This window comes from Manihot esculenta, chromosome 15 (genome assembly GCF_001659605.2).
Source record: "Manihot esculenta cultivar AM560-2 chromosome 15, M.esculenta_v8, whole genome shotgun sequence".
NCBI classification, from domain to species: domain Eukaryota; kingdom Viridiplantae; phylum Streptophyta; class Magnoliopsida; order Malpighiales; family Euphorbiaceae; genus Manihot; species Manihot esculenta.
Window position 1 is genome coordinate 24015039 of NC_035175.2, and position 27483 is coordinate 24042521.

General features: G+C 31.3%; 1 protein-coding gene across 1 annotated transcript; it reads left to right on the forward strand.

Moving 5' to 3' along the window:
• The first annotated feature begins 23561 nt into the window (after positions 1–23561).
• Positions 23562–26596, forward strand: LOC110600944 (RING-H2 finger protein ATL46). The gene is made up of 2 exons (XM_021737899.2): positions 23562–25454; positions 26163–26596. Exon 1 carries the CDS (start codon positions 24294–24296, stop codon positions 25449–25451), a length of 1158 nt encoding a protein of 385 aa, XP_021593591.1. The 5' UTR covers positions 23562–24293; the 3' UTR covers positions 25452–25454; positions 26163–26596.
• Positions 26597–27483: the final 887 nt, after the last annotated feature.

Genomic DNA, 27483 nt, shown 5'->3' on the forward strand with positions numbered 1-27483 from the left:
TCAAGCCAATTCAAAATTCAAATTGATTCCCATAAATTTCAGCCATCGATTGAGAAAGATAAGGCAATAGATGAAATAGGAAGTATATCATAATTTCTAGCCAAATCAAGAAACAAAACAGAAATCAGGAAGCAAATCTCAAGTGTTCGGCCAAGAGGAATTCAAGAAGAAGATCTCACCAATTTCAGCCAAACATCAAGACAAATAAGGCAATAGAGATTTCGGCCAATAAGAGTAATCCTTGGAATTTCCTTTTTTTCTATTATAGATTTCGAATTTGTCTTTCAAAAGAGATTAGGTAACGATTCAACAATCAAGAAGGTGTAGCCATGGACACAAGAACTTCACCAAAAACAACAAGGAAGAAGAAAAGAAAACTCAAAAACTCTAGAACCTAAGATAAATCATAATTTACCTCACTTTGGCTTTGATACCAACTGACATGGAACCCTATGGCATAAGTCTCAAACCCACCGCACAAGTAGATATGAAATCTAAAGATTTGAAAAACCCACCTCCTATGGCGTCCTATGCTTAGAGAAGCTGAAACACCAATAATAGAAGGATTTAGATGAGAATTCAAAAAACTCCACAACGAATAGTTGATAAGTTAGCCAAGATTCATAATGCAATTGATGAAAGCAAATCCTCACTCTCACTCAAAGCAAAACACACCAAAGGCATAAAGAAGAATTATGAAACTTTTGATTCAAAAGTTCCCTCTTGCAAGTATTCCTTATCCTTATATAGTATGGAGAAAAAAAATAAAATCCTAAGACACTCAAAAAAATAAAATTCTAAGACACTCTTCTTATGCTTGGTCGAATCACACATAAGGCGCAAGCCTATTTTCATACTAAAATAACATATCAAACTCATAAGTAATAAAACATAAGCCCAAAATATGGTCAACACTCTAAAACTTAGAAGATAAATTATGGCCAGAATATAAGCCCAAACAAAGCCAAGATAAAGCAAGTGTTTAAATAATAATACATAGCAAGCCCATCATAACAAAACTGAATCTTCACAAAAGTCTTTCTTGATATTCGCTTTAGGCTTCCCTTTATGTAGGTTTGGCTCATAGGCTTGATTAGGCTCTCTAAGCCCATAATTACAAGTGTTGCACCAAATCTACTCTATATAAGTTGAAGCATGCTTCAAGTGTATTTAGATCATATGGATATAATTTTAAACTCCCATTTGAATAATATAAGATTGTTCTACACCGTCGTTGAAAATTTGCCCTATTAGATTCGTATTACTGTGTTTTCTTCAAAGAAGTAAGTTGAAACTCTTACTTTATCTTCAGCCTTGAATTCTGAAGAGATTTTTAAAGCTATTTTAAAATGATTTTATTGCATGCAAAGTTTTGGGATTTAAGTTTTCAAAATTATAGACAGTCGATGAATTTCTGTTTGATGAACGCATGTGGTTCCTTCCCGTGTTTCTAAGTCATTTTGAGAACTTAGTTGGATTTTTTATTAGTTTTATAGGCTTATACAATGGTTTGATTGCTTTTGGGGGCTGGATTGCAGAACATAATCGGGTTTGGCATGAAGCCAAAATCCAGGTTAGGCCACCGAACCTACTGTCAAAAGTCCCCTATCCAGCCTTTTTCAGCCCATTTTCTATATGCTTTCTTATATACTTTTAGGGCTTTCTTGGGGTAGTTTCAAGAGTTATAAAAGTTATGTTTCATCCCTCATTTAAAGTCCATCTATATAGGATTAGGCTTAGGAGATCATAGAAGCCAACAATAAGATAATTGCTTCAGAGCTACGCTTACGTCAGCCAAAGGTGAGTAGAACTAAACTAAACTATTATTTTAAAGAAATTAAATATTTTAAGCATACTCATGCATCACTAATGTCATGTGTATATGATTAGGTTGTCTTGCATTAGAATCCATGAATATGATGCATTGCATAATTAATTGTTATTGTGAATGGATGTTGGATGACCCACTAGCCCTCAAGCATGTTATGATATGTTATGACGGATACAAAAGTCTAAGTTGAGACCTATCTATACTCCTAGCACTATGTAAGAGAAAGACAAGGGTGTCCATTCTATGCCCCTGACACTATGAATATGTTATGTTTAAGAGAAAGTCCTGAGGAGTACCTGTTGTGGGCCGCGCACTATTGGAACCATGGAGGGTTACCGGTGATAAGTCCATCTTGATGTGAATTATTTGTGTTATAATGCATTCATACAATCATATGCTTTATTTAACTATTTTATGTTATGTTTCTACTCATTAGGCTTTAATAGCTCATCCCTTTTTCTCTAACCCCATGTTTGTAGGACCAGAGTTAGTTCAAGAGGTCAACAGTGTTTTATGGTACAATTCTGATGTAATAGTTTAATTGTGAACATGTAATATATTGTGGTTTAGAATTTCTTTTTGTCCGAGTTTTCTTTTATGATCCCTTGATTATGATCTTCTTGTGTAAAATTTTTAAGTTTATGCTATGTTTGAACCAAACTGAGGCATATAATGATGACCATATTGGAGCATTTGATGAGGACTCTAGAATGGATTTATGTTTTAAGTTATGTTTCTCTACACATGTTGAGTTTTGGATCATAAGATGAAAATATTTTTGTATATTTTTAAGATCATAGTTAGGATTATATAAAATGTAACAAGATGTACAGTAGGCTTGCTACGAGCTCCGGCGACCTTAAATCGATCTGAACCCTAGTATCGTCAGCGGTCCAGTTTTTGGATCATTACATAGTGGTATCAGGATAAGAATAATGATTTTAGGTTTGGCAATAGAGGAATCATTCGATATGGTAATAGATTTATGTACCAAATGACACTGGATTAAAAGGAGACATTATGAGAGAAGCTTATAATGTTGGGTAAAGTATTCATCTTGGAGCTACCAAAATATATCTAGATTTTTAAAAAAGTGTATCGATGGCCTTCTATAAAAAGAAAGATAGCATAGTTTGTATATGCATATGAGGTGTGTCAGAGGGTGAATTTAAAAAACATGAGCTAGCTGGAATGCTTAACCCACTATTGATTTTAGAATAGAAATGGGAACACATACCTATAAATTTTGTAGTTAGGTTACCAATGATGTCCAACAAATATGACTCTATATGGGTGATAGTAGACAAATTAAGTCTGCTCACTTTATCCTAGTTAGGAGTGGCTACTCTATGGTCATGCTGGCACAAATTTATGCGGAAGAGTTTATCAAATTGTATGTAGTTCTCATGTCTATAGTGTCAAATAGGGATCCCAGTTCACCTTTAGGTTTTAGCGAAGTCTGCAAAATGCTCTAGGTACTAGGATAGATTTTAACACTGCTTTTCATCCTTAGATTGATGACCAATCATAAAAGACCATTTAGATTATAGAATATATATTAAGAATGTGTATGCTAGACTTTGGAGCCTTATGAAAGCAATACCTACCTTTGGTGGAATTCGCTTACAACAATAATTATCATGCAAGCATTACGATGGCCTCTTATAAAGTTTTGTATGGAAGGAAGTGAATATTACCAATTTGTAAGGGAAAAATAGGAGAAAGGCTTTAGCAAAACCTGAGATAGTGGAGATCACTGACATGATGGTGCCTACTACCAAAGAAAGGCTCAAAACTACTGTAAGCAGATAGAAAAATTATATAGATATCTACAAGAAGCAAGTGGACTTTTTAGGAGGAAAATATAATATTACTTAAGATTTCTGCAATAAAAGGGGTGATTCTCTTTGGAAGAAAAGCTAAACTAGCTCCAAGGTATATTAGACCTCTTAAAATCTTGTAAAAGATTAGAAAAGTATCTTACAAATTATATTTACTTGCTTCTATGGAGAAAGTCCAATTGGTTTTCTATGTTTCTATGCTAACAAAATTTGTATTAGGTCTTAGCAAAATTCTTAGTGATCTCGATGTAGAGATCCTAAAAAATCTCAGTTACGTTGAGCAGCCAGTACAAATTGTAGATACTCAATCAGAAAGTTAAAAAAACAAGGAAATTCTAGTGGTGAAAAGTTTATGAAATTACCATAATATGGAAGTGTACCTGAGAAATCTGAAAATCCATGCTTAAACAATATCCTCTTATCTCTTTTGAAGTAAGTGATTAGATAGTTTTATATTCTTGATGGGTTTCTTTTATGCCATGTGTTTTTGCATGTTTGATTGAATATTTGATAAATATTTTTAAGGGAGGAAGAAAGTAACATACCTAAATTTTTGGTGTCAGAATCCCAAATTATTGATGGAATCTTCCTTGGAATTTGAAATATTAGGACCGAGAATCTACGCAATGATAAAATAGCTTTTTTATAAAATAATTTCAAATTAATTTTTAAGTGCAACTCTAATGTGTTTTAAATAAAATACTTTTTAAATAAAGATGCACCTTCGACCACTAAATATAAATGTTTAACTATTGAAGGTAGATTTTAAATGTCCCTTATAAAAAGGCACCCCATGCTCAAAAGAGAAAAAAATTCTTTCAAATTTGACCAGAGGTGAGCTTTATCATTCTTTCACTCCCTTTGATTTTTTTCTCACTCTCATTCTAAGTAGTTTAACTCTTGATTCAAGAATTTCAAGACTTTTGTTTAAGTATTCTTAAGTTGAGAAGCTTAGGAGTCTACTCTTTCCTATCTCATCCCTTTGATTGAAATTGCTTCTTAGAGGTAAGATCAAGTCTAAAGTTTTCGATTTTATTTTTTTTTATTTAAAGTACTTCAAGTATAAATACTTTCATGTGGAAAGGGATAAAGGAAATATTGTAAGGGACTTGCATATTTTGGATGAATATGTATTCATGTGTGTTATGTATAATTAATTGCCAATGTATGTTGAATGTTGGTTTCTCTTGTTGATTTTAGTTGTTTTAGGGCATATGAAGGTCTTATAGTTGTTAGGATTGCTTAAAATGACATCTTGTAGAAGTTTTGATATCATTGAGATGTGGCAGAATTGGATTCAATTTTTAGAAGAATCTAGGTTCGACCACTAAACCTGCATTTATTGGCAGCCAAATGTCTATTTCTGAAAATAATGTTTTACCCCTATACGGGGACTTTAGGCCCTTGAAAGTGCCTTCAAAATTCCTCTCCCCAATCTTTTTTAGTTTTTTTCTACATGTTTCTTTGCACATTTTTAAGTATTCCTTGGGGTAGTTTCAAAATATTATATTTTTGTCTATCATTTGAGTCTGTCTATATAGTATCAGGTTTGGGAGACCATTGAGATCAGCAGTGAGATGATTTCTAGTTGTGTTATTTTTAGTGTTTGTAAGAGATTATTATAACTAAACTGAACTTTATTTAAAATTAAATAATTTAAATTAACCATGTTCATGTATTATAAATACTATAATATATAATAAGTTGTATGCAGTAGAGTCATGAATGTGCTGCATTGTATTTTCTATCACCACTAACTCTCATGATATATTTGTGACATATTTATGATCTAATAAATATAAAAGTCCAGGTTGAGGCACATTCTATATTTTTTGCATTATGTTAAGAGAAAGTCTAAATTGGTCCATTTTGCACCCTTAACATTATGGATTTATACTTATATTTAAGAGAAAGTCTTAAGGAGCACCCGTTATGGGCCGGACACTATTGGATATATATAGGGCTACTGATGAGAAGTCCATCATGATGTGAAATGTTTATGATATATTGTATATATATGGGCATTTGATTTATTAAATTGATTACTTTGTATGTTTCTACTTATTTAGCTATCCACACGACTTATCCCCTTTTCCTAACCTCTAGGTTCACAGGTTTAGAAATAAAGCTAAGGATGTAGAGTTTAGAGTATAGATCTTTTTATGTTATAATTTTAGTAGTGTACATGTAAAATTATTAATGGATTAGAATTGATAATGTCCCTAGTGTTGATTCTGGATCGTATTTCTAAGTGATCTCTTTTATACGTAAAATTTTTAATCCTTATGTTTATGCTTTTATTGTACTTTGTAGCATATATATGATGTATGTATGGAGCATTTTGACATATTTATATTGTGTTGAAATCATTATAGAATTTTATCAGGTATATAGATTTTGTAATAAGCTTGCCACGAATTTCGGAGACCATAAATCAATTTAAACTTTAGTGCCAATAACGATCCCAAATTGGGATTATTATTGACATCACTATGATTGTCTATGGGTTTCACAATTTGGATAATGTGTTGGGTTTTAGTTTGTTTGGAAATTTAGTTAGTTCTTGAAGTTTTTTTGCTTAATTACTTGGCTTTTCTTTGAATGAATATGTGTTGTTGATTAAAGGTGTGCACGGTTCTTAAGAGTTTTGATCTATATTAAACTGTTAAGTATCATACTAAACAAAACTTATTTTATGGTTTAGTTCGATTATGATTTTACACTAAAAATTGAATCGAAAGATTCTACAATTCTATACCAAATTTGTACCATACCAGAAGCCAATATCCAATATTATACACTTTTTTTATATATAATTTTCTAAGTATATTATATATTTGAATATAATTGTATATATTTACATGCAATCTATATATATATATATACAATTAAAAAATAATAAATTATTAAATTTGTAATATAAAAGTAATTCTAAGTAGACTTCACTTACCCTTTGTTTTATGATGAAGAAAATTCAAATGAATTAAATTTTTTTATTTAATTTTTATATTTGGTAAAATTAATAATATAAAAATTTAATTATTTTAAATTTTTATAAGAATTAATTTTAAACTAAAATCAAAGCTTGTGAAAATTATTAAAATTTTATAAGAAATGATTTCAATTAAAGTTATTTATATAAAAAATGGCTTAATTAGTCGTTAAAAAAAAATTTTTTTTTTTCTTTATATTTTATATTTATTTATTTTAACTTTAAATTTGCTAGTGTTTTTTTAGTTAATAATTGCTTTTTTTTAATTTAATTTAATATTGAGTATTAATATTTAATATTGATATTACGAACTTTATTATATTGTTTTTGTTAATTTATATTTTTTAATGGTAAAAAAAAATTTATATAAAGTTTAGATTTTAAATATTTTGAAAAGTATTGATAATGATTTTTAAAAATATTTTTAATGTGATAAAAATTATTCTTATTTATACATACTAAATATTTATGTTTAGCTTAGAATAATAATTAAGAATGATTAAGAAAATAAATCAATTTAAATTTATTATTAATTTATTTACAATAAAAGAATACAATTCAATTCTATTATCTTAAAATTTATTTCAAATATGCAATCAAATATTAAAAATAATTTTTTAAAATTATTTGCTATAAAATACATTTTTTTATGAAAAATTGATGAAAAATATTTTCCACATGATACAAGTGTTTTTCAAATATATAATTCACTTGTTAATTAAATATATTTCTTTCTATTTCCAAAAAAAAAAATTAAATATATTTCTTTAAAAAAAATTACTGAAAGATTTTTTTATCTGTGTGAAACATAATATTGCACTCGATGTTGATGGTTTTACTCCTCCAATTAATATATAACTATGTAATCAATAAGATTTTTTTTTTTTTAAGAAAAAAAGAATATTTAAAAAAAAACATGGGCAGATAAAATGTTAACGTCAATAGAAGAGTACAGCATAAAATCTAGAGATGTAGGCTAAAATTATCTAATATAATTCAAGAAAAATCTCTAATAAAATGACAAAGTGAGATATTCTAAATGGACCCCACTGATAATTTACCCAAACTTTGATCATCATCATCACAAAATTCAACACAACTCTCGTACTTCTATAGGTATATAAGGTTTGATTTCATAGTTTTTCATAATCCAGCCAGCATACAAACCCTAATCTAAACCCCAATCCATAAATTAATGAGTAAATTTCGCTCCGGATTTAATATGTCCTAATAGTGAGATTTTAAACTTTAGTATATATGTAATATAAACTTATATATTAATATTAATATAATGAATATTAAAATCTCTTTTAACTTATAATTAAAAAATTATTATAATTTAATAAATAATTTAAATTTCTAAAAATGGGAAAATAACAGTAAAACTCCTAAAATAATAATTCTCTTTACACGTGTGCAGTATTCGGTTCAAATTGAAAAATTCAATCGACCTGAATTAATTTAAAATTTTGATTTGATTTTTTTATTCATTTTGGTTCGATTTAATTTTTAATTTTTAAAATTTTAGTTATTTCGGTTAGGTTCAATTTTGATTAAAAAAATCGAATCGAACTGATTAGTATAATAATATATTATTTTTAATAATATAAAGATATTAGATTATATTAAAATTAAAATATTCTAATTAAATTTTAAAATATTAAAAATAAAGTGTAAAAAATAAAAAATTAAACCGCACAGAAGTAAAGATTTTTCTCACAATAAATATAATAATATTTATTATTATTTAGAGACAATATAATGATAATTATATTTTGGATAAATTTACTCTGTATCTGATTGTATACATCCAATATGTTCTTAATTCATTACAGATCCCACTTATAAAAGCATATCAATGACTTTCTATTTGGTTGGGTGTATATACACCTTTAGAAGGTAAGAAATTTCTCTATATTTATTATTCTTGGCTCCAACTAGATTTAGTTTTTATTCTTAAAACTAAATCAATCTTGTCGCAACTTTGGCTACTATAAACCAAGCATGAAAACTCCTTGAGTTTCAATTTCACCTCCACAAGTCCTCAAGTTCCTAAAATTTCACCTATATCAAGTTCATGTTTCATGCACTAAAACAACTCAAAATATATTAATTGGAGAATTACTACCACATTCTTAAATTTTTAAAGACTTACTAGCTGGTCTTTATTTTAAAATCATTCAATTAAAAATTATTATTGATACAGGACTATTTAGACTCCGTCAGGAGTTTTAACCAATATCGTTTGATTAAGACGAAATAAAAGAAAAGAAGGACTATTTAGACTCCGTCAGGAGTTTTAACCAATATCGTTTGGCTAAGACGAAATAGAAGAAAAGATAAGCTGAAAGACTAAAAGTCTTATTGAAATTCCTCAAAGATTGAAAAGTGAAAAGTGAGTTCCTAATAGCCAAGAGAGGCTATTTATAATAGAAATAAAATAATCCTAATCCTAATAGGAGTCTAAAATCCTAATAGTCAAGGGAGGCTAAATAGAAATAAAGCAAAATTGTAATACCCGGCTTACTCAGGCATCGAAATTCCTGTAGTCCGGTGGAATTTCGGATGTTGGAGTTGCCAGTAAGGGTTTAAGCAAAGGTTTTCAAAAGGTTTAGCAAAAAGGATTTTGAGTTTTGAAGAGAAAACGGCGAAGGAGACAAAATGCAGTTTCGGCCGCCGAAGGTGATGTTCGGCCGCCGAAAGTGCTTGAGGTTCGGCTTCCGAAAGAAAAGTTCGGCTTCCGAACATTGCATGGTTCGCCTGCATGTTTGGCCGCCGAACGTGGTTGACCAGCTCCTCTATAAAAGCCACTTCGGGCGGTGGAAGAGGAAAGTGTTCTCCCTCTTCCCATCCAAGGTGAGCTCATGTCCTCCTTGGCATGATTTCCTAGTTTTTCCACGTTCTTTCAAAGTTGTAGTAAGCTTTTAACTTGATTTTGAAGGTTTTGAGTAAAAAGAGTTTTTAATCACAGTCCCTCGGGGTAAGCCTGGGGCATTTAAAGGTATAAAGTTTTATGAAAAGAGTGATCATGTAAAGGATTAGACCAGATGTATAGAAGGAATGTCAGGCTTACTACGGGTCTAGGCGGCCTTAAGCCGATCTGGATCCTAGTGCCGAACAGTTTGGAACCGTTACGGAAGGGTACCGGTTTCCGGGCTGTTACAAAAATAATCCTAATCCTAATAGGAGTCTAAAATCCTAATAGCCAAGGGAGGCTAAATAGAAATAAAACTCTAATATGCAAAATAATCCTAATCCTAATAGGAGTTTAAAATCCTAATAGCCAAGGGAGGCTATTTACAATAAAAATAAAATTCTAATATGCAAAATTATAAAAATACCCAAAATATCCAAAATAATAATTAAAATATAAAAGTTAGCCCCGGTCCAAGTCTGCCATCAAATCCAAGGCTAGTTGTTCCGTGTCATTCCCTTCCACTTGTAAAGAACTCGTCCTCGAGTTATCATCAGCAGGGTAGTACTAAAATAGATCTGCCACATTAAACGTCTTGGAAATTTTCATTTCATGTGGAACGTCAAGAACATAGGCATTGTCATTGATCTTCTGAATGATCCGGAATGGACCAATCTTCTTGGCGTCAAGCTTTTTCTGTCCTCCACCACGCTCCTTGCGTAAATACACCATAACTTGGTCACCGACATTAAAGGACTTGAAACGCCTATATTTATCAGCTGTAGCTTTATATTTATCATTGGCTTCCGTAAGGCATTGTTGTACTTGCTTGAAAACATCCACATGCTGCTTTGCCAGGTTGCTTGCTGCAATACTGTTGTAAGCAAATTCTACCTGGTCTTGGAGGTTTTCACTCTCCTTTGGACTCATCTTGTAATGAGGTAGATTAGGTAATTTTGATCCAGGAATGAGATCAATCTGATGTTGGATATCCCGCAAGGGTGGAAGCTTTGATGATTCCTCCACTATCTTAGGAAACTCCTTCAGCAACTCTTTGACTGGCGGTGGTAAAGATGGTGCATCCTCCATTGTACTTTTTTCTTTTACCAATAAAGTCTGTGTGCCCCCAGATTTCTCAAGTGCGCCTGATAGCTTCTGCACTCCCGTAGAAATAGCAACAACATTCTTCCCTTCCACCTTAGAATGTTTCGCAGAACCGGAAGGCAAGATAGTAATATTCTTTTGATTCCACATGAACATGTATGAATTCTCCTTCCCTTTATGCAAAGCATCAACGTCGAATTGCCAAGGGCGACCTAGCAAAATTCCACAGCAATCCATATCCACAACATCACAATTAACAGGTTCAGTATAAGATTTACCGATCGAGATAGGCACGCTGCAGATTCTGTTGACCTCAATTGTCGGTCCTTCCTTGATCCATCCGACTTTGTAGGGTGAGGGGTGAGGCTGTGTAGGCAACTGTAATTTTTCTACCAATTGCTTAGCTATCAGATTCTCACAACTGCAGCTATCTATAATTAGCCTGCAAATTGCCTCTCCTACTCGACACTTTGCCTGAAAAATCTTCTTCCTTTGCGTCTCATCCTCCTGTTTTGTTGAACATAAGATTTTTTTCACCACATAGGTGACCTTAGGATTGGCGGCCATAGGAATGGTGGCCACAGGATTGACGGCCACAGGATTGGCGACTGGTTGGGGGTGTGCGGCAATGGCGGGTTGGTGGATTCCCTGCTGTAGGATCAGTTGTCTGATCATCTCCTTCAATTCTGCTAAGGATGCCTCAATCGCAGCAAGTCGCGCCTCTTGGTTATCTGCCATGGTCGAACTTCGCTCTAATACCAATCTGATACAGGACTATTTAGACTCCGTCAGGAGTTTTAACCAATATCGTTTGATTAAGACGAAATAAGAGAAAAGAAGGACTATTTAGACTCCGTCAGGAGTTTTAACCAATATCGTTTGGCTAAGACGAAATAGGAGAAAAGATAAGCTGAAAGACTAAAAGTCTTATTGAAATTCCTCAAAGATTGAAAAGTGAAAAGTGAGTTCCTAATAGCCAAGAGAGGCTATTTATAATAGAAATAAAATAATCCTAATCCTAATAGGAGTCTAAAATCCTAATAGTCAAGGGAGGCTAAATAGAAATAAAGCAAAATAATCCTAATCCTAATAGGAGTCTAAAATCCTAATAGCCAAGGGAGGCTAAATAGAAATAAAACTCTAATATGCAAAATAATCCTAATCCTAATAGGAGTTTAAAATCCTAATAGCCAAGGGAGGCTATTTACAATAAAAATAAAATTCTAATATGCAAAATTATAAAAACACCCAAAATATCCAAAATAATAATTAAAATATAAAAGTTAGCCCCGGTCCAAGTCTGCCATCAAATCCAAGGCTAGTTGTTCCGTGTCAATTATATTTTGTAAAATATTTAAATTTTTAATTATTTATTAAAGAAATAGTTAATTATTTTATTTTAATCTTGATTAGAGAGACTAAATAATATAGATATTTAAAATTTGGGGTAATGGTATTAAAAATCTAAACCTTTGTGGGTTTTTGCATTTTAACCTTGGATATAAGTGTTCTAATCCTTATTTTGATTACTAATAAACAATTAATATGTTACTAATTATCTTCAAAAGTGTTTGTATCTTATTAAAATAAATGAAATCGCTTCAGTTTCAAAAATAAAAAGTGCCAAATTTGAAAGTATACCACAAGAAATGGATTAAAATGTAATTTTTTCTTTATGCATTGTCAATTTCATTTAACTAATTGTGATGACTCAAGTTTTTATTTTAATCCTAAAAGTTTATAAATATGGCCAAGTTTTAAGTAATTGACTTTGAGGGACCAAATGAAATTTTTCAAAAAGAGTGATTTTGAAATTATTTTTTATCAGAATAAAAAATCTCAAATATAGGTTGCAAGAATTCAAACGGATTGAAAAATGAAGTTTCATAGCCTAAGTTACGATTTTTTAAAAATTTATTGAAATATTTTTGTGCCCCTAAAGTCAAATGTTCGGCTTCCGAAAGTGAAGGACGGAGGTAAAAGTCCCAAATATTCGGCCGTTAAAAGTCTGTTTTCAATATGCCCCTTAAAGTGAAACTTTCGGCTTTCGAAAGAGAAGGGACAGAAGTAAAAGTTCAAAATGTTCGGCCGCCGAATATAGACTTTAGGCTGCCGAAAGTCTATTTTCAATATGCCCCCTAAAGTGAAACTTCCAGCTTCCGAAAGAGAAGGGACAGAAGCAAAAGTCCAAAATGATTGGCCGCCAAACATCGACTTTAGGCCTCCGAAAGTCTATTTTCAAGAAGTTGTTCTTCACCTTCAATAGTTCGCCCGCCGAACTTTAACCTTAGACCGCCAAATCTAGGTTTTTCTAAGCACGACATAACGGTTATTTCTGTACATAAACGGTTCTATTTGTATTTAATGCATCCCCAACGGCCATATTTATGTTAGAACTATAAATATAATGTGTTTTTTATCTGGAAGAAGTGACAACAACCATCTAAGCATGCAATTATTGAGATTAAAACCTTTTTCACACATACTCTCTCAAAACCTTGAGCCATAGCATTAATTTTTGAAAGATTGTCTTGAGTTGTAATTGGTTTGAGTTTTAAGATTGAGTGAAGGCTGTTAAGTGAATTTATTGTAGTGAGTGTGATTTTGAGCAAAGAATTGATATTGTGAGAAAAAGGAAATTATAAAGAGCAAGAGTTTTGCTTTAGAATTGTAAGGGATTTTAATCTTCACCCAAAGAAAATTTGATAGTGGAGTTGAACTCTTAAGGAGGGTCTTGAGGAGAGGACGTATGCTTGAGATAGCTGAACCTCTATAAATCATTGTATTGATTATTCTCTTCCTTTCTTATTCTCTTTTAATTTGTGTTTTTACCTTTAATTTTTTTATAAACCCAATTCACCCCCCTCTTAGGTTGCTTCAAGGGACAACAAGTGATATCAGAGCTAAGTCTCCTGATAGAGCATATTTTAGACCATTTTATCATGATATTATTGATGTTTATTTACACATTTTCTGCCTAATTTTGTGGTTTTGATATTATTTTGCAGAAGATAGATATAAAGAGACAATATGGTGAAAATGCTCTTAAAACTGCCAAAAAGTGTCAAATAAGAAAAGTTTTCAAATATGGAAAGTACCAAATAAGGAAAGTTTCAGATAAGGAAAGTGTCAAATAAGGAAAGCGCAGTCAGTAGATTATTTGAAATTCAAGTTGCAGATCTTTCTTTCCTTGTTTAAAGATGTGCAGACACTTCAGCAGTCAGTTCTTCCTATTCAGGAAGCGAGATCTCAAGAAGATGGACTTGCCTCTCATGCATTCAGTATTTAAAATTTGAAATTCAAAAGAAGGCTCCACCTAAAAAGGAAAGTTTGGACATCACCTCTTCTCTTCTACAAACCCAAGCATGAAAACTCCTTGAGTTTCAATTTCACCTCCACAAGTCCTCAAGTTCCTAAAATTTCACCTATGTCAAGTTCATGTTTCATGCACTAAAACAACTCAAAATATATTAATTGGAGAATTACTACCATATTCTTAAATTTTTAAAGACTTACTAGCTAGTCTTTATTTTAAAATCATTCAATTAAAAATTATTATATTTTGTAAAATATTTAAATTTTTAATTATTTATTAAAGAAATAGTTAATTATTTTATTTTAATCTTGATTAGAGAGACTAAATAATATAGATATTTAAAATTTGGGGTAATGGTATTAAAAATCTAAACCTTTGTGGGTTTTTGCATTTTAACCTTGGATATAAGTGTTCTAATCCTTATTTTGATTACTAATAAACAATTAATGTGCTACTAATTATCTTCAAAAGTGTTTGTGTCTTATTAAAATAAATGAAATCGCTTCAGTTTCAAGAATAAAAAGTGCCAAATTTGAAAGTATACCATAAGAAATGGATTAAAATGTAAATTTTTTCTTTATGCATTGTCAATTTCGTTTAACTAATTGTGATGGCTCAAGTTTTTCTTTTAATCCTAAAAGTTTATAAATATGGCCAAATTTTAAGTAATTGACTTTGAGGGACCAAATGAAATTTTTCAAAAAGAGTGATTTTGAAATTATTTTTTATCAGAATAAAAAATCTCAAATATAGGTTGCAAGAATTCAAACGGATTGAAAAATGAAGTTTCATAGCCTAAGTTATGATTTTTCAAAAATTTAATGAAATATTTTTATGCCCCTAAAGTCAAATGTTCGGCTTCCGAAAGTGAAGGACGGAGGTAAAAGTCCCAAATATTCGGCCGTCGAATATGGACTTTAGGCCGCCGAAAGTCTATTTTCAATATGCCCCTTAAAGTGAAACTTTCGGCTTTCGAAAGAGAAGGGACAGAAGTAAAAGTCCAAAATGTTTGGCCGCCGAATATAGACTTTAGGCTGCCGAAAGTCTATTTTCAATATGCCCCCTAAAGTGAAACTTCCAGCTTCCGAAAGAGAAGGGATAGAGGCAAGTCCAAAATGATTGGCCACCGAACATGGACTTTAGGCCTCCGAAAGTCTATTTTCAAGAAGTTGTTCTTCACCTTCAATAGTTCGCCCGCCGGACTTTAACCTTAGGCCGCCAAATTTAGATTTTTCTAAGCACGACATAACGGTTATTTATGTACACAAATGGTTCTATTTGTATTTAATGCATCCCCAACGCCCATATTTATATTAGAACTATACATATAATGTGTTTTTGATATGGAAGAAGTGACAACAACCATCTAAGCATATAATTATTGAGATTAAAGCCTTTTTCATACTCTCTCTGTCAAAATCTTGAGCCATAGCATTAATTTTTGAAAGATTTTCTTGAGTTCTAATTGGTTTGAGTTTTAAGACTGAGTGAAGGCTGTTAAGTGAATTTATTGTAGTGAGTGTAATTTTGAGTAAAGAATTGATATTGTGAGAAAAAGAAAATTATAAAGAGTAAGGGTTTTACTCTAGAATTGTAAGGGATTTTAATCTTCACCCAAAGAAAATTTAATAGTGGAGTTGAACTCTCAAGGAGGATCTTGAGGAGAGGACGTAGACTTGAGATAGTTGAACCTCTATAAATCATTGTATTGATTATTCTCTTCCTTTCTTATTCCCTTTTAATTTGTGTTTTTACCTTTAATTTTTTTTATAAACCCAATTCACCCCCCTCTTGGGTTGCTTCAAGAGACAACAAGTGATATTAGAGCTAAGTCTCCCAATCTTGAAGATTTAATCATCTTGGAGTAAAGATCGGATGGCAACCCTCAATGCTCAAGAAGTTCAATCGGTTGTGAGACCACCATTCTTTGATGGGAATGACTTTCTATATTGAAAAAATAAAATGTATTATTTCCTCAAATTGGAAGGAGTTGATTTGTGGGACATTGTAGAGAATGGCCCTTTCTTTCCAATAAAAGTGGTAGATGGAAAGCAAGAGCAAAAACCTAAGAGTGAATGGAGTGAACTAGAGAAGAGAAGGGTAGCCCTTAATGACAAAGCCATTCACATTTTGTTTTGTGCTCTTAGTAGAAGTGAGTACAACAAAGTATGCATAAAGTCTACCACCAAAGAGATTTGGGATGCTTTGGTTGTCACTCATAAGGTACCAATCAAGTCAAAGAAAATAAGATTGAATCTTTCATCTATCAATATGAGTTGTTCAAAATGAAATCCGATGAAACTATTAGCCAAATGTATGATAGGTTAATTGAGATCATTGGAGGGATGAAATCTCTTAGGAAGACATTTACAAATGAAGAATTGGTGAAGAAAATTCTTAGATGTCTACCTAAGGAATGGCTACCAAAGGTAACCTCCCTAAAGTATGCTAAAGATTTTAGTAAGGTACAATTGGATGAACTTTTGGGGAACCTCATTGATTATGAGATGACTCTAAAGAGAGAGCAAGTGGTGGAACCTAGCAAAGTGAAAAAGAACATTACTCTAAGAGTATCCTCCGAAGACACTAGTGAGGAAGAAGAAGAGATAAGTGAAGAAGAATTAGCCTTGATGACTAGGAGAATAAGAAAGTTGCTCTTTCAAAATAAAAAGTTCATCTCAATGCAGAATTTTAGAAAGGAAAAAAGGTGAATCAAGCAAAAAGGAAGTTATCATTTGTTATGAGTGTAATAAACCGGGTCAGTATAAAGTGGTTTGTCCCAAGTTGAAGAAACCCATAAAAAGGTTTAAGAAGAAGGCCTTCAAAGCAACATGGGATGAGTCAGGTGATACCAAAGAGGAGGACGTTAGTGATGAAGTTGCCAACATGTGCTTCATAGCTTTAGAGGAAAGTTCTGATGATGTAACTACACTTGATGACACTACTTTATGTGATGTTGTTGAATTTTCATATGATGAACTTGTTAGTGCTTTAAAATTAATGAATGATGAACTTGAAAATAGTCATAAGAAAAATAAAATTTTGAAAAGTGAGTTAGCTAGCTTAAAAAAGGAAAGTGAGAACTCACCTAAGGAATCTTTACCCTCAAATGATCATTTACAAAAATCATTAGATAAGCTCTCATTAGAAAATAAAAATTTGAAAAATGAAATCTTTGAGTTAAAAAATTCTCTTTCAAAATTTTTAAAAGGTAAGGACAAACTTGATGAAATTTTAGACTCTCAAATGTCTCCTAGTATCAAGTATGGCCTTGGCTATGATAAATCAACTCAAGCAAATTCTTCTAAAACTGTTTTTGTTAAAGCTACTAATTTAAATGAACCTAAGGTATCTAGCTCTAATGGAAATATACCTAAAACTTCTAATAGTAGTGTACCTATAAGGAATGCACATGTACACCAATCTACTAGTTACAATGCTTGTATAAGACACACACCTAAATATTTTGCATATAAAAGAAATGATCATTATAGAGCACACATTTCTAGTTCACACAATCATCACACTCATCATATATCTTGCTCACATACTTATAATAGACAAGGGAGAAATGGCTATATGAGAACTCAAATACAATCACTCTCCTATGGACCTAGAACAAGAAAGTTCAATGGGCATTGTCACTATTGTGGCAAGTTTGGTCATACCAACTATAGGTGTACTATTAGAAAAGCAGATCTTGAATATGGAAGCATATGAAAATCGAAAAATGAAATGACTAACCCCCAAGGATCTAAGTACATTTGGGTACCTAAAAGTGTTTGAATCTCTTTTTTTTTTAGGTGTGCTTGAAATCCTTAAAGATTAAAAGTAAATGGTATTTAGATAGTGAATGTTCAAGGGCACATGACCGGAAATTCAAGTCAATTCATCTCCCTTGAAAAGGACTGTAGTGGACAAGTAATTTTTGGAGATAATGGAAAAGGTAAAATTGTTGGAATAGTTAAAATCGGTAAAGAAAAACTCTCCTATTCTTGATAAAGTTCTCTTAATTGATGGCTTGAAGCATAATTTGTTAAGTGTAAGTCAATTATATGATAGAGGTTATAGAGTTATCTTTGAACCAAAGTCATGCTTTGTCTCTAGAATGTCGAATAACAAAATATTGTTTGTTGGTGAAAGAGTTGAAAATATTTATCTTATTGACTTACAAGCTATGACTAACCTAGATGTGAAGTGCTTTGTTTCTATTAGTGATAATTCTTGGATTTGGCATAGAAGGCTTTCTCATGCTAGCATAAATCTTCTAAAAAATTTGAGCAAGGATGAGCTAGTTGATGGCCTTCCAAAGATCAAATATGAAAAGGACAAAGTGTGTGATGCATGTCAAATGGGTAAGCAAGTTAAGTTTAAACCCATTAATAAGGTAATCACTTCTAGAACTTTACAACTTTTGTATATAGATTTATTTGGTTCAACTAGAGTAGCTAGCCTTGGTGGCATGCATTATAGGTTTGTTATAGTTGATGACTACTCTAGGTACACTTGGATTGTGTTCGTTACTCATAAAGATGATTGTTTTGATGCCTTTAAAAGTTTTACAAAGAAAGTTCAAAATGAAAAGGGTTTTCAATTTTCTTCAATAAGGAGTGATCATGGTAGAGAATTTGAAAATGAAAAATTTGAAGTCTTTTGTAATAAGTTAGGGATCAGTCATAATTTTTCATCCTCTAGGACTTCCCAACAAAATGGTGTTGTTGAAAGAAAAAATAGAACTCTTTTATATATGGGGAGGACTATGTTAAGAGAATATAATCTACCTACCTATTTTTGGGTGGAAGCCATTAATATGGCTTGTTATGTTTCAAATAGAGTTTTAATTAGACATCTCTTAAATAAAACCCCTTATGAGTTTTGGAATGGAAGAAAACTTAGAGTTAGTTATTTTAAAGTTTTTTGTTGTAAATACTTCATATTAAACAACAAGGATGATTTGGGTAAATTTGACTCCAAAACCGATGAAGGTATCTTCTTAGGATACTCTACATCTAGTAAATCATATGGAGTATTCAACAAAAGAACCTTGATAGTTGAAGAGTCAATGCATGTTGCTTTTGATTAATATAATCCCCTTGCTCCTAAAAATGAGATGGCTTGTGATGATGATCTTATAGATAACCTTGATGAGTTGATCATTGAAGATCTCAACCTCATGGAGATCAAAGTCAACCCAAAGAGGATTCGATGGAGGCAAAAGAAGATGAGATTAGACTCCAAGAGCAACAAATGCAAATTACACAAAGTCAAAGAGTCCAACATGACTTGCCAAAGTATTGAACCTACAAGAAGAATCACTCCAAGAACCAAATAATTAGTGATGCATCACGAGGGGTAACAACTAGATCTTCTATTAGACATGTAAGTAATAACATTGCATTCATATCTCATATAGAACCTAAATCCATAGATGAGGCTATTAGTGATGAGAGTTGGGTTCTTGCTATGCAAGAAGAACTCAACCAATGTGAAAGGAACAAGGTTTGGACCTTAGTTACTAGACCTAAACATCACCTCACTATAGGCACCAAATGGGTGTTTAGAAATAAGTTTGATGAGGATGGCAATATCACTAGAAACAAAGCTAAGTTGATAGCTAAAGGCTATAACCAAGAGGAGAGCATAGACTATGATGAAACGTTTGCTCCCATAGCTAGATTAGAAGCCATTAGAATCTTGCTTGCTTACATATGCATCCTATATGAGTTTTAAATAGATGTGAAAGGTGACTTTTTAAATGGTTTTATTGAGGACGATGTTTATGTTGAGCAACCTCCGGACTTTAAAAATCATCACTTTTCCAATCATATTTTTAAATTGTCAAAAGCTTTATATGGTTTAAAACAAGCTCCAAGAGCTTGGTACGAAAGACTAAGTAATTTTCTTTTGCAAAATGATTTTTTAAAAGGCAAAATAGATACAACACTCTTTGTTAAAAATCATGGAAATGACATCCTTGTAGTGCAAATATATATTGATGATATCATATTTTATGCTACTAATGTGTGTTTGTGTAAAGAGTTTTCAAAAGTAATGAAAAGTGAGTTTGAGATGAGCATGATGGGAGAACTCAAATTCTTCCTTGGGCTTCAAATCAAACAAGCTAAGGATAGCATCTTCATCAACCAAGCCAAGTACACAAAGGAGCTAATCAAAAGATTTGGAATGGAGAATAACAAGCCTAGTAGAACTCCAATGAGCACAAACACCAAGCTTCACAAGGATGAAAAAGGTAAACTGATTGATGAAAAGTTCTATAGAAGTATGATCAGAAGCCTTTCATACCTCATTGCATCTAGATCGGATATTATGTTTTCCATATGCTTATGTGCACGTTTTCAATCATGTCCTAAAGAGCCACATTTATATGTCGTTAAACGCATTCTTAAGTATTTGAATGGTACATTGCATTTGGGGCTATGGTATCCTAGAAATACATCCTTTAGCTTGTGTTCCTATTCGGATGCCGACTTTGTCGGAAGTATCATTGATAGGAAAAGTATCTTGGGTACTTGTCAACTTCTAGTACAATCTCTTGTTTCTTGGTGTAGCAAGAAATAAAATTTGATTGTACTTTTAACCGTCAAAGCTGAATATGTGGCAGTGGGTCTTTGTTATAGTCAAATCCTTTGGACTAAGCAACAATTGAGAGACTTTGAAGTATCTCTTGATCACATTCTTATTAAATGTGATAATACAAGTGAAATCAATTTGACCAAAAACCCCATTCAACATTCTAGAACTAAGCATATTGACATTAGACATTATTTTATTCGCGATCATGTGCTAAATGGTGATATTGTTCTTGAATTTATGGATACAAACAACCAATTAACTGATATTTTTACTAAACATTTAAATGAAGAAATATTTAACTTCATTAAAAGGGAATTGGGAATGTTAGATGGTGTTATTTGTTGATTATATGATTTTAATTTTTTTTTAATACCCTTACTTATTCTACTTTTTTATTTGAAAGTTTGTCAAATGTGTTTAATAGTGGAGTTGAGCTCTCAAGGAGGGTATTGAGGAGAGGACGTACACTTGAGATAGCTGAACCTCATTAAATCATTGTGTTGATTATTCTCTTCCTTCATTTTCCCTTTTAATTTGTGTTTTTACCTTTAAATTTTTTTTATAAACCCAATTCACCCCTCTACAACATAATCAAAAGATTATTTCTTAGCATAATAATTTAAAATTTAAAAATATTTGGTGATTTTATCCAAATTTGAATTGGAAGTGGAAGAGAATGTGCTGATAGCTGATGTGACATGCTTTCTTTATTTTTTTATTATTTAAAGGTGGATCTCAAGCTACATATTGAATAACCAAAGTGAGGAAAAAGTAACCAAGGGAAAATTCTTAAAATTAAACCAGCAAATTTAAATCTCTAATTTGCAAAGAGAAAGCTTTTATTGTCAAGAGAGAAAGAAGCAATTGCTATAAGAATGAGTTGAAGTAGTTTTGCCATAGTTCTTGGCACCGTAGATTAAGACAATTGGAGGAGTTGAAGCAGTAGAATCGTATGCTATGACATCTACAAGCTCTAACCTTTCATCCGGTTTGTACATGGTCGATGATGTGTCTTTTATCTTTGATACGAAAGCTATAGAAATATCTTTTCTCTCTTGCTGCACACTTGGGATACTTGCCATTTTTAATATGCGTTGATATAGACTCGGATGATATGTGTATTTTAGCGTCCGCAGCGGCGTGACTAAAGAAGGCAAGTATGCTAAACTGCAATCACAAAGCTAAGAACTAATACCAAACAATAAGAGCTTTTTCTTTGCAAATTAGAGATTTACGTTTGCTATTTTAATTTTAAGGATTTCTCCCTTTCAATTTATTTAATCTAACTATGTTTATTTCTTTTTCGCCTTGGTTATTCAATGTGTAACGTGAGATTCACCATTAAGTAACAAAAAAATATAGATGGCATACCACATCAGCCATCAACACATTCTCTCCCACTTCCGATTCAAATTTGGATAGAATCGTCAAATGCTTTCAAATCTTGACTTATTGTGCCAAGAAATAAACTTTTAGATTAAAATACAAAAACCCATAAAAATTTAGATTTTAATGCCATTACTCCTTAAAATTATAAGGATTAAATAATATAAACATTTAAAAAGTAATTTTTTTTTACAAAATGACTAAATAGTTTAATTTTATAAAATGTAGAAAGACTTTAATTCAGTAATTTTAAAATAAAAATAAATTAATGAATTTCTTAAATATTCAGGAATCTAATTATAATTCTTCTTATATTAATCTACTTATTAAATATATATTAAAAATATTTTATATTATAAATTGAAATTGAGAAATTACAGTAACAATATAAATACAAGGAGGACGATGAAATTTATCTACTGATGGGTTACGAGTGGAGATTATTTTAGTGTTGATTTTTCCCTTTTAATTTTCAATATATTAAATTTATTATACTAAATAAACTATATATATAGTAGAGGGAGTGCAAATAAAATTTTCGAAATAAGTAAATTATTATCTTTCCATTAAACAAAATCCTTAAACTTTTTGAAAAATTAAAAAAATATCAACCAAATAAAAACAATCTTCACTCTTCTGGAAAATTTTAAATTTTCTAACTATCTTAATACAACCTAGTTAAGAAGCAATAGTGAGGCAAGCAGATAGATAATTGATAGTGGTGATGGCATTAAGCTTCATTTGATCATTACCTAATTGTGATTGTGGTCCATCATTCCTTGAAATTCCGACTTCATTTGACAATTCATTTATCTTCATAATACCATCAAATACTCATAAAACAAAGGCAATCATTACTATAAAGAAAAACAAGCTATAGGTGAGGCCTATTAGAGGTAATGGCAAATCTGTTTTTAAAATTATTTTTTTATTAAGATAATAATTAAAGTAATTTAATATATATTAATTTTTTTAATTTTTAATGATCAAAATTAATAGAAAAATTAATAAATAAAATTTTTTATAAAATTTAAAAATATTTTAATATATTTTTAGAATAAAAAAACTACCCGATAAATTTCTATATACTATTTAGATTAATAAGAATCTTTTAAAAAAATTAAAAATTAAAAATTAATCTTTATCTTATAAAAAATATATTAATTAATTTTTAAATATTAAAACATGTATTAAAATATTACTAAAATTTAAAAAATTTATTAATTAATTATTTTATTCATTTTAATCATTAAATATTATAAAAAAATTTAAAATATTTTAAAATATGAAAGAACTAATTAATAAATATTTTATAAAATTAAAAAGTTAATTATTAAAAATTAAATAATAAAATAATTAATAATTAAATTAATAGAAATATTAATTAATAAATTTTTTTAATATTTTAAAAATATTATAATATATTTTTTTAAAATTATGAGACGAATTAATAAAATTTTTTAAATTATAAATATCAAATAATAAATTTATCGGGAAAAAAATTTATCGGCAACACTGAAAATATAAGGAGGACGGTGCCGGGCTTCGAGTGGCGACTGTTTTAGCGCAGAGCGCAGGTCCACCGTGAAGCCCACATAGGACAACTTCACTTTTGTCGCTTATGGTTGACTAAACTGAGTCTCACGCTCTTCTAGTTCCTCGCTTTGGCATCCTTTACCTCTCTCACCTTTGGAAGCTACAGCTATTGCCACCCTTGTTTTCTATTTCACTTCCACCAGAAACTGCAGAGAGACAAAGAGCGATTTTAAGAGAGATAAACAGATAGTACCCATTTCCACATTTTATTTTCCTCTTCTTTTAGTGTTTATTCAAGTGACTCGTGAAGACTCTGGTTCAAGGGTATCCATTTTTAATTGTTTGCTTAAAAAATTTGTGGGGTGGACTCTCTCTCTCTCTCTCTCTCAAGAATCAGGTTAGGTAAGTATTCAACTTTTGTTGTTTGTGTTGGCAGCTTCTCTGTGCTATAATTGCTCAATCAATGACTTGGGTTGGTTTTCACTTGATGCATATTATACAAGGAATTAAAAATTATAAAAATTTAAAAGAAACGAATGGAACTTGTAGAGCCAAACAACTGTTCGCTACAAGAATTTTATAGAAAATTTTTAGCATTCAAATTTGAGTGAAGGGAAAAAGGAGAAAGGAATTCTGGGTTTTGTTGAATTTTTACATCTGTTGAAGGAAAGGTGCTTGTTTTGTGCATCGTTGATCTGAAGATGAGTTGGATTTGTGTTTTGTTTTTGAGTTAGAAAAGAGAATATAAACTTTCTGGGTGTTCCCTTGTGATCTGGGAGATGTCAAAGAGCAGAGAGAATAGATGGTTGATGGAGCATACCCATTTGAAGATGTCATGGATTCAATATCAAATCAAGCAAAAAGATGGTTTTCTGGCATACCCTCCTCCTCTTTCTCCTTCTTCAATGTCTCCATATACTACTGCTTTCCATAAAGAATCAACCCCTTCATCTTCATCACCACCGTCTTCTGGTGCAAGAATTAGCCCTGCAGTTCTTTTCATTATAGTGATTCTTGCAGTACTATTTTTTATCTCTGGTTTGCTCCACTTGCTTGTTAGATTCCTTATAAAACATCCATCTTCATTGGCTTCTTCTCAATCTAATAGATACCCTGAAATCTCTGGTCCGGATGCTCTTCAAAGACAATTACAGCAGCTTTTCCATCTCCACGATTCTGGTCTGGATCAAGCTTTTATAGATGCTCTTCCTGTTTTTCATTATAAAGAGATTGTAGGCCTAAAAGAGCCATTTGATTGTGCTGTTTGTCTATGCGAGTTTTCTGAGAAAGACAAGCTGAGATTGCTTCCTATGTGTAGTCATGCTTTCCATATTAGTTGCATAGATACTTGGCTGTTATCGAATTCTACATGCCCTCTTTGTAGAGGGACCCTTTTTACTCCTGGGTTTTCCATTGAAAACCCAATATATGATTTTGATGATTTAAGAGAAGATGATGGATATCCTGGTAATGTAGAAAATGGGTTCCCTTCTGGTAAAAAAACTGTGGAAATTGAAGAACCTGTTGTTGAAAAGGGGATTTTACCCGTGAGACTTGGTAAATTCAGGAGGCTGGATGATGGAACAGGGGAGGCAGGAGGGGAGACTAGCAGCAGTAATTTAGATGCCAGAAGGTGTTTTTCAATGGGTTCGTATCAGTATGTGCTTGGTGAGTCAGACCTCAGGGTTCCCTTGTGCACTGACCGGCATCAATGCGGTGTTAGGCTTGAAAAAGGGGCTGACCAGATTGGAAGTCTTTCAGTTGATGAGGACTTGGAGGGAAAGAAGATTAGTAGTGTGACTAAACATGAGAGCTTCTCCGTGTCAAAAATTTGGCTTTGGTCTAAAAAGGGCAGGTTTTCAAGCTCCTCAGATATGGGTATGCCTTCTTCACTTAACATGGATTTGTCATGGATGGGTAGAACACAAGAACAATGAAAGGTATCTTATTTTATGGATCTTGTTGGTTTTTAATCCATTGATTAAAGCTTGTTATGCTTTTCTTTTTGATAATTTTTTGGGATGCTAATTCAAATGTTATGATAATTCATTGTGGTATATTGTTAATGTACTGCTTGTATTTCGAAATTTGGTCGACTAAAAATCAAATTTCAAAGACATTTTCTTGTTATAAAGATTAACCAAATAGGATAACTGTAGGTGACCTCAATATTTTGGACATTGATCTTATGGTTGGCCTCTTATAGTTGGATGGATAATAATGACTTCCTATGTATTGGCTTTTTTGGCAAACTTGATTAATTTGTAATATTCTGAGCATATTATCAATCAGTTGTTGATTCTGTGTTGATGAGCAAAGGCTAATACATAGAGCTTCTTTAAGTATAGAACTCAATGATGTTTTATTTGGAAATTCCCATCAAATTTGACAAGAGTTTGGCAGAAAATATAGTTTGAGATCTTGCATTCTGAATTTGAAATTCTAGTTTTCTATCTTTAGATAGCTGTTGATAAGTAATTTCTGAAAATGCTATAAAGACAATTGTATCTATCTACTCATCCTTGTTGTGCTTGTTCTTATTAGTATCACCTTTTACATTGAATCAATTTGAATGTCAATCTTGTTTCTATGCTGGACAAATTATATGGTGGGATATTCTCATTTGAAGAAGGGATTCTATCTTGCAGGTTTTGGAAATTAATATCCTCAATTAGCATACAGTTATCAAGTCCATTTTCTTTTGTTTGGTAGGATTCAGAAACCATTCCCTCTCTTTCTCTCTCAATAATTCTCAAAATATTTAAACATGGACATGATCTTAGGGAAAGGACAACATGCTTTTACTTTAATTGCCTTTTGAGTCATTGGGTGATGGGAATCTTGCTATTTCTTTCTTCTTTCTTCATTTTCTTTGATTCCTTGCCTGGATTGATGCATAGTTATTTTGGGATATTGTGCTCACTCATATTGTGGGTTTGGGCAGTAGTGATGGTGGGATCCATGAAAGCACCATACAAGAATTTTGGCATAATTATATCTAAATCCCTAGATTTTTAAAAAATTCACCAATTTGTTTCATTTTCAAAAAATCTTTCTATTAAATAAATTGTTAGCTATCTTAAATATTTATATTATTTAGTCTCTATAATTTTGAATATTCATATTATATAGCATTATAATAAAATTAAAATAACAAAAAAATTAAATCATTTAATTTTATAAAATATAACCATTTTAATTGAATGATTTTAAAGTAGAACTTTTGAAAACCTAGAGATCTGATAGAAATTTTCAGTTTTTGATTCTTGTGAATGAGAGAAAACGGGTAGGGTACCCGCGAAAATTAAACTACCCGAATCCGAACCCGATTTATATTAGTAATATCCGAATCCGTTTCGAACCCGATTAAAAATTAATTTAAACTATTCGAATCCGTACCAAACCTGATTATTATTATCCGAATAAAATCCAAACCCGTTTAATTTTATATATTTTAATTAATAATTTATATAAAAAATATTTCTCATTAATAATTTTCATTTAAAAAATTTAATATTTCTAAAAAATATTTAAATTTAAATTTTTAAATAAAAATATATAAAAAAAATTATAAATATTATTGTAAAATATATTTTTTATATTAAATTAATTATTTATATAAACGGGTTCGGGTGGTGGGTATTCTGTATATAAAACCCAAATCCAATTCGAACTCGTAACGGGTATTATTTTTAAAATTTGAACCCGTCTCAAATCCGATTATAACTATCCAAATTTATTCTATTAGGGTCGGTTAAATTGGATATCCAAAAATACCCGATCCGTTGCCATTCTTATGTGTAATTTAAATCTTGGGTGTAGGTGTGGGGTCAATACTTTTTCTATACCCATGTGGTCATGTTGAAAACTAAACTCTCCCCCTTAAATAAATCCTCATTATTCCTTTAATTGAAGTTATTAAAACTTGTCATATGTGAATTTGCAGCAGAGATGTGTCCACACTGCCCT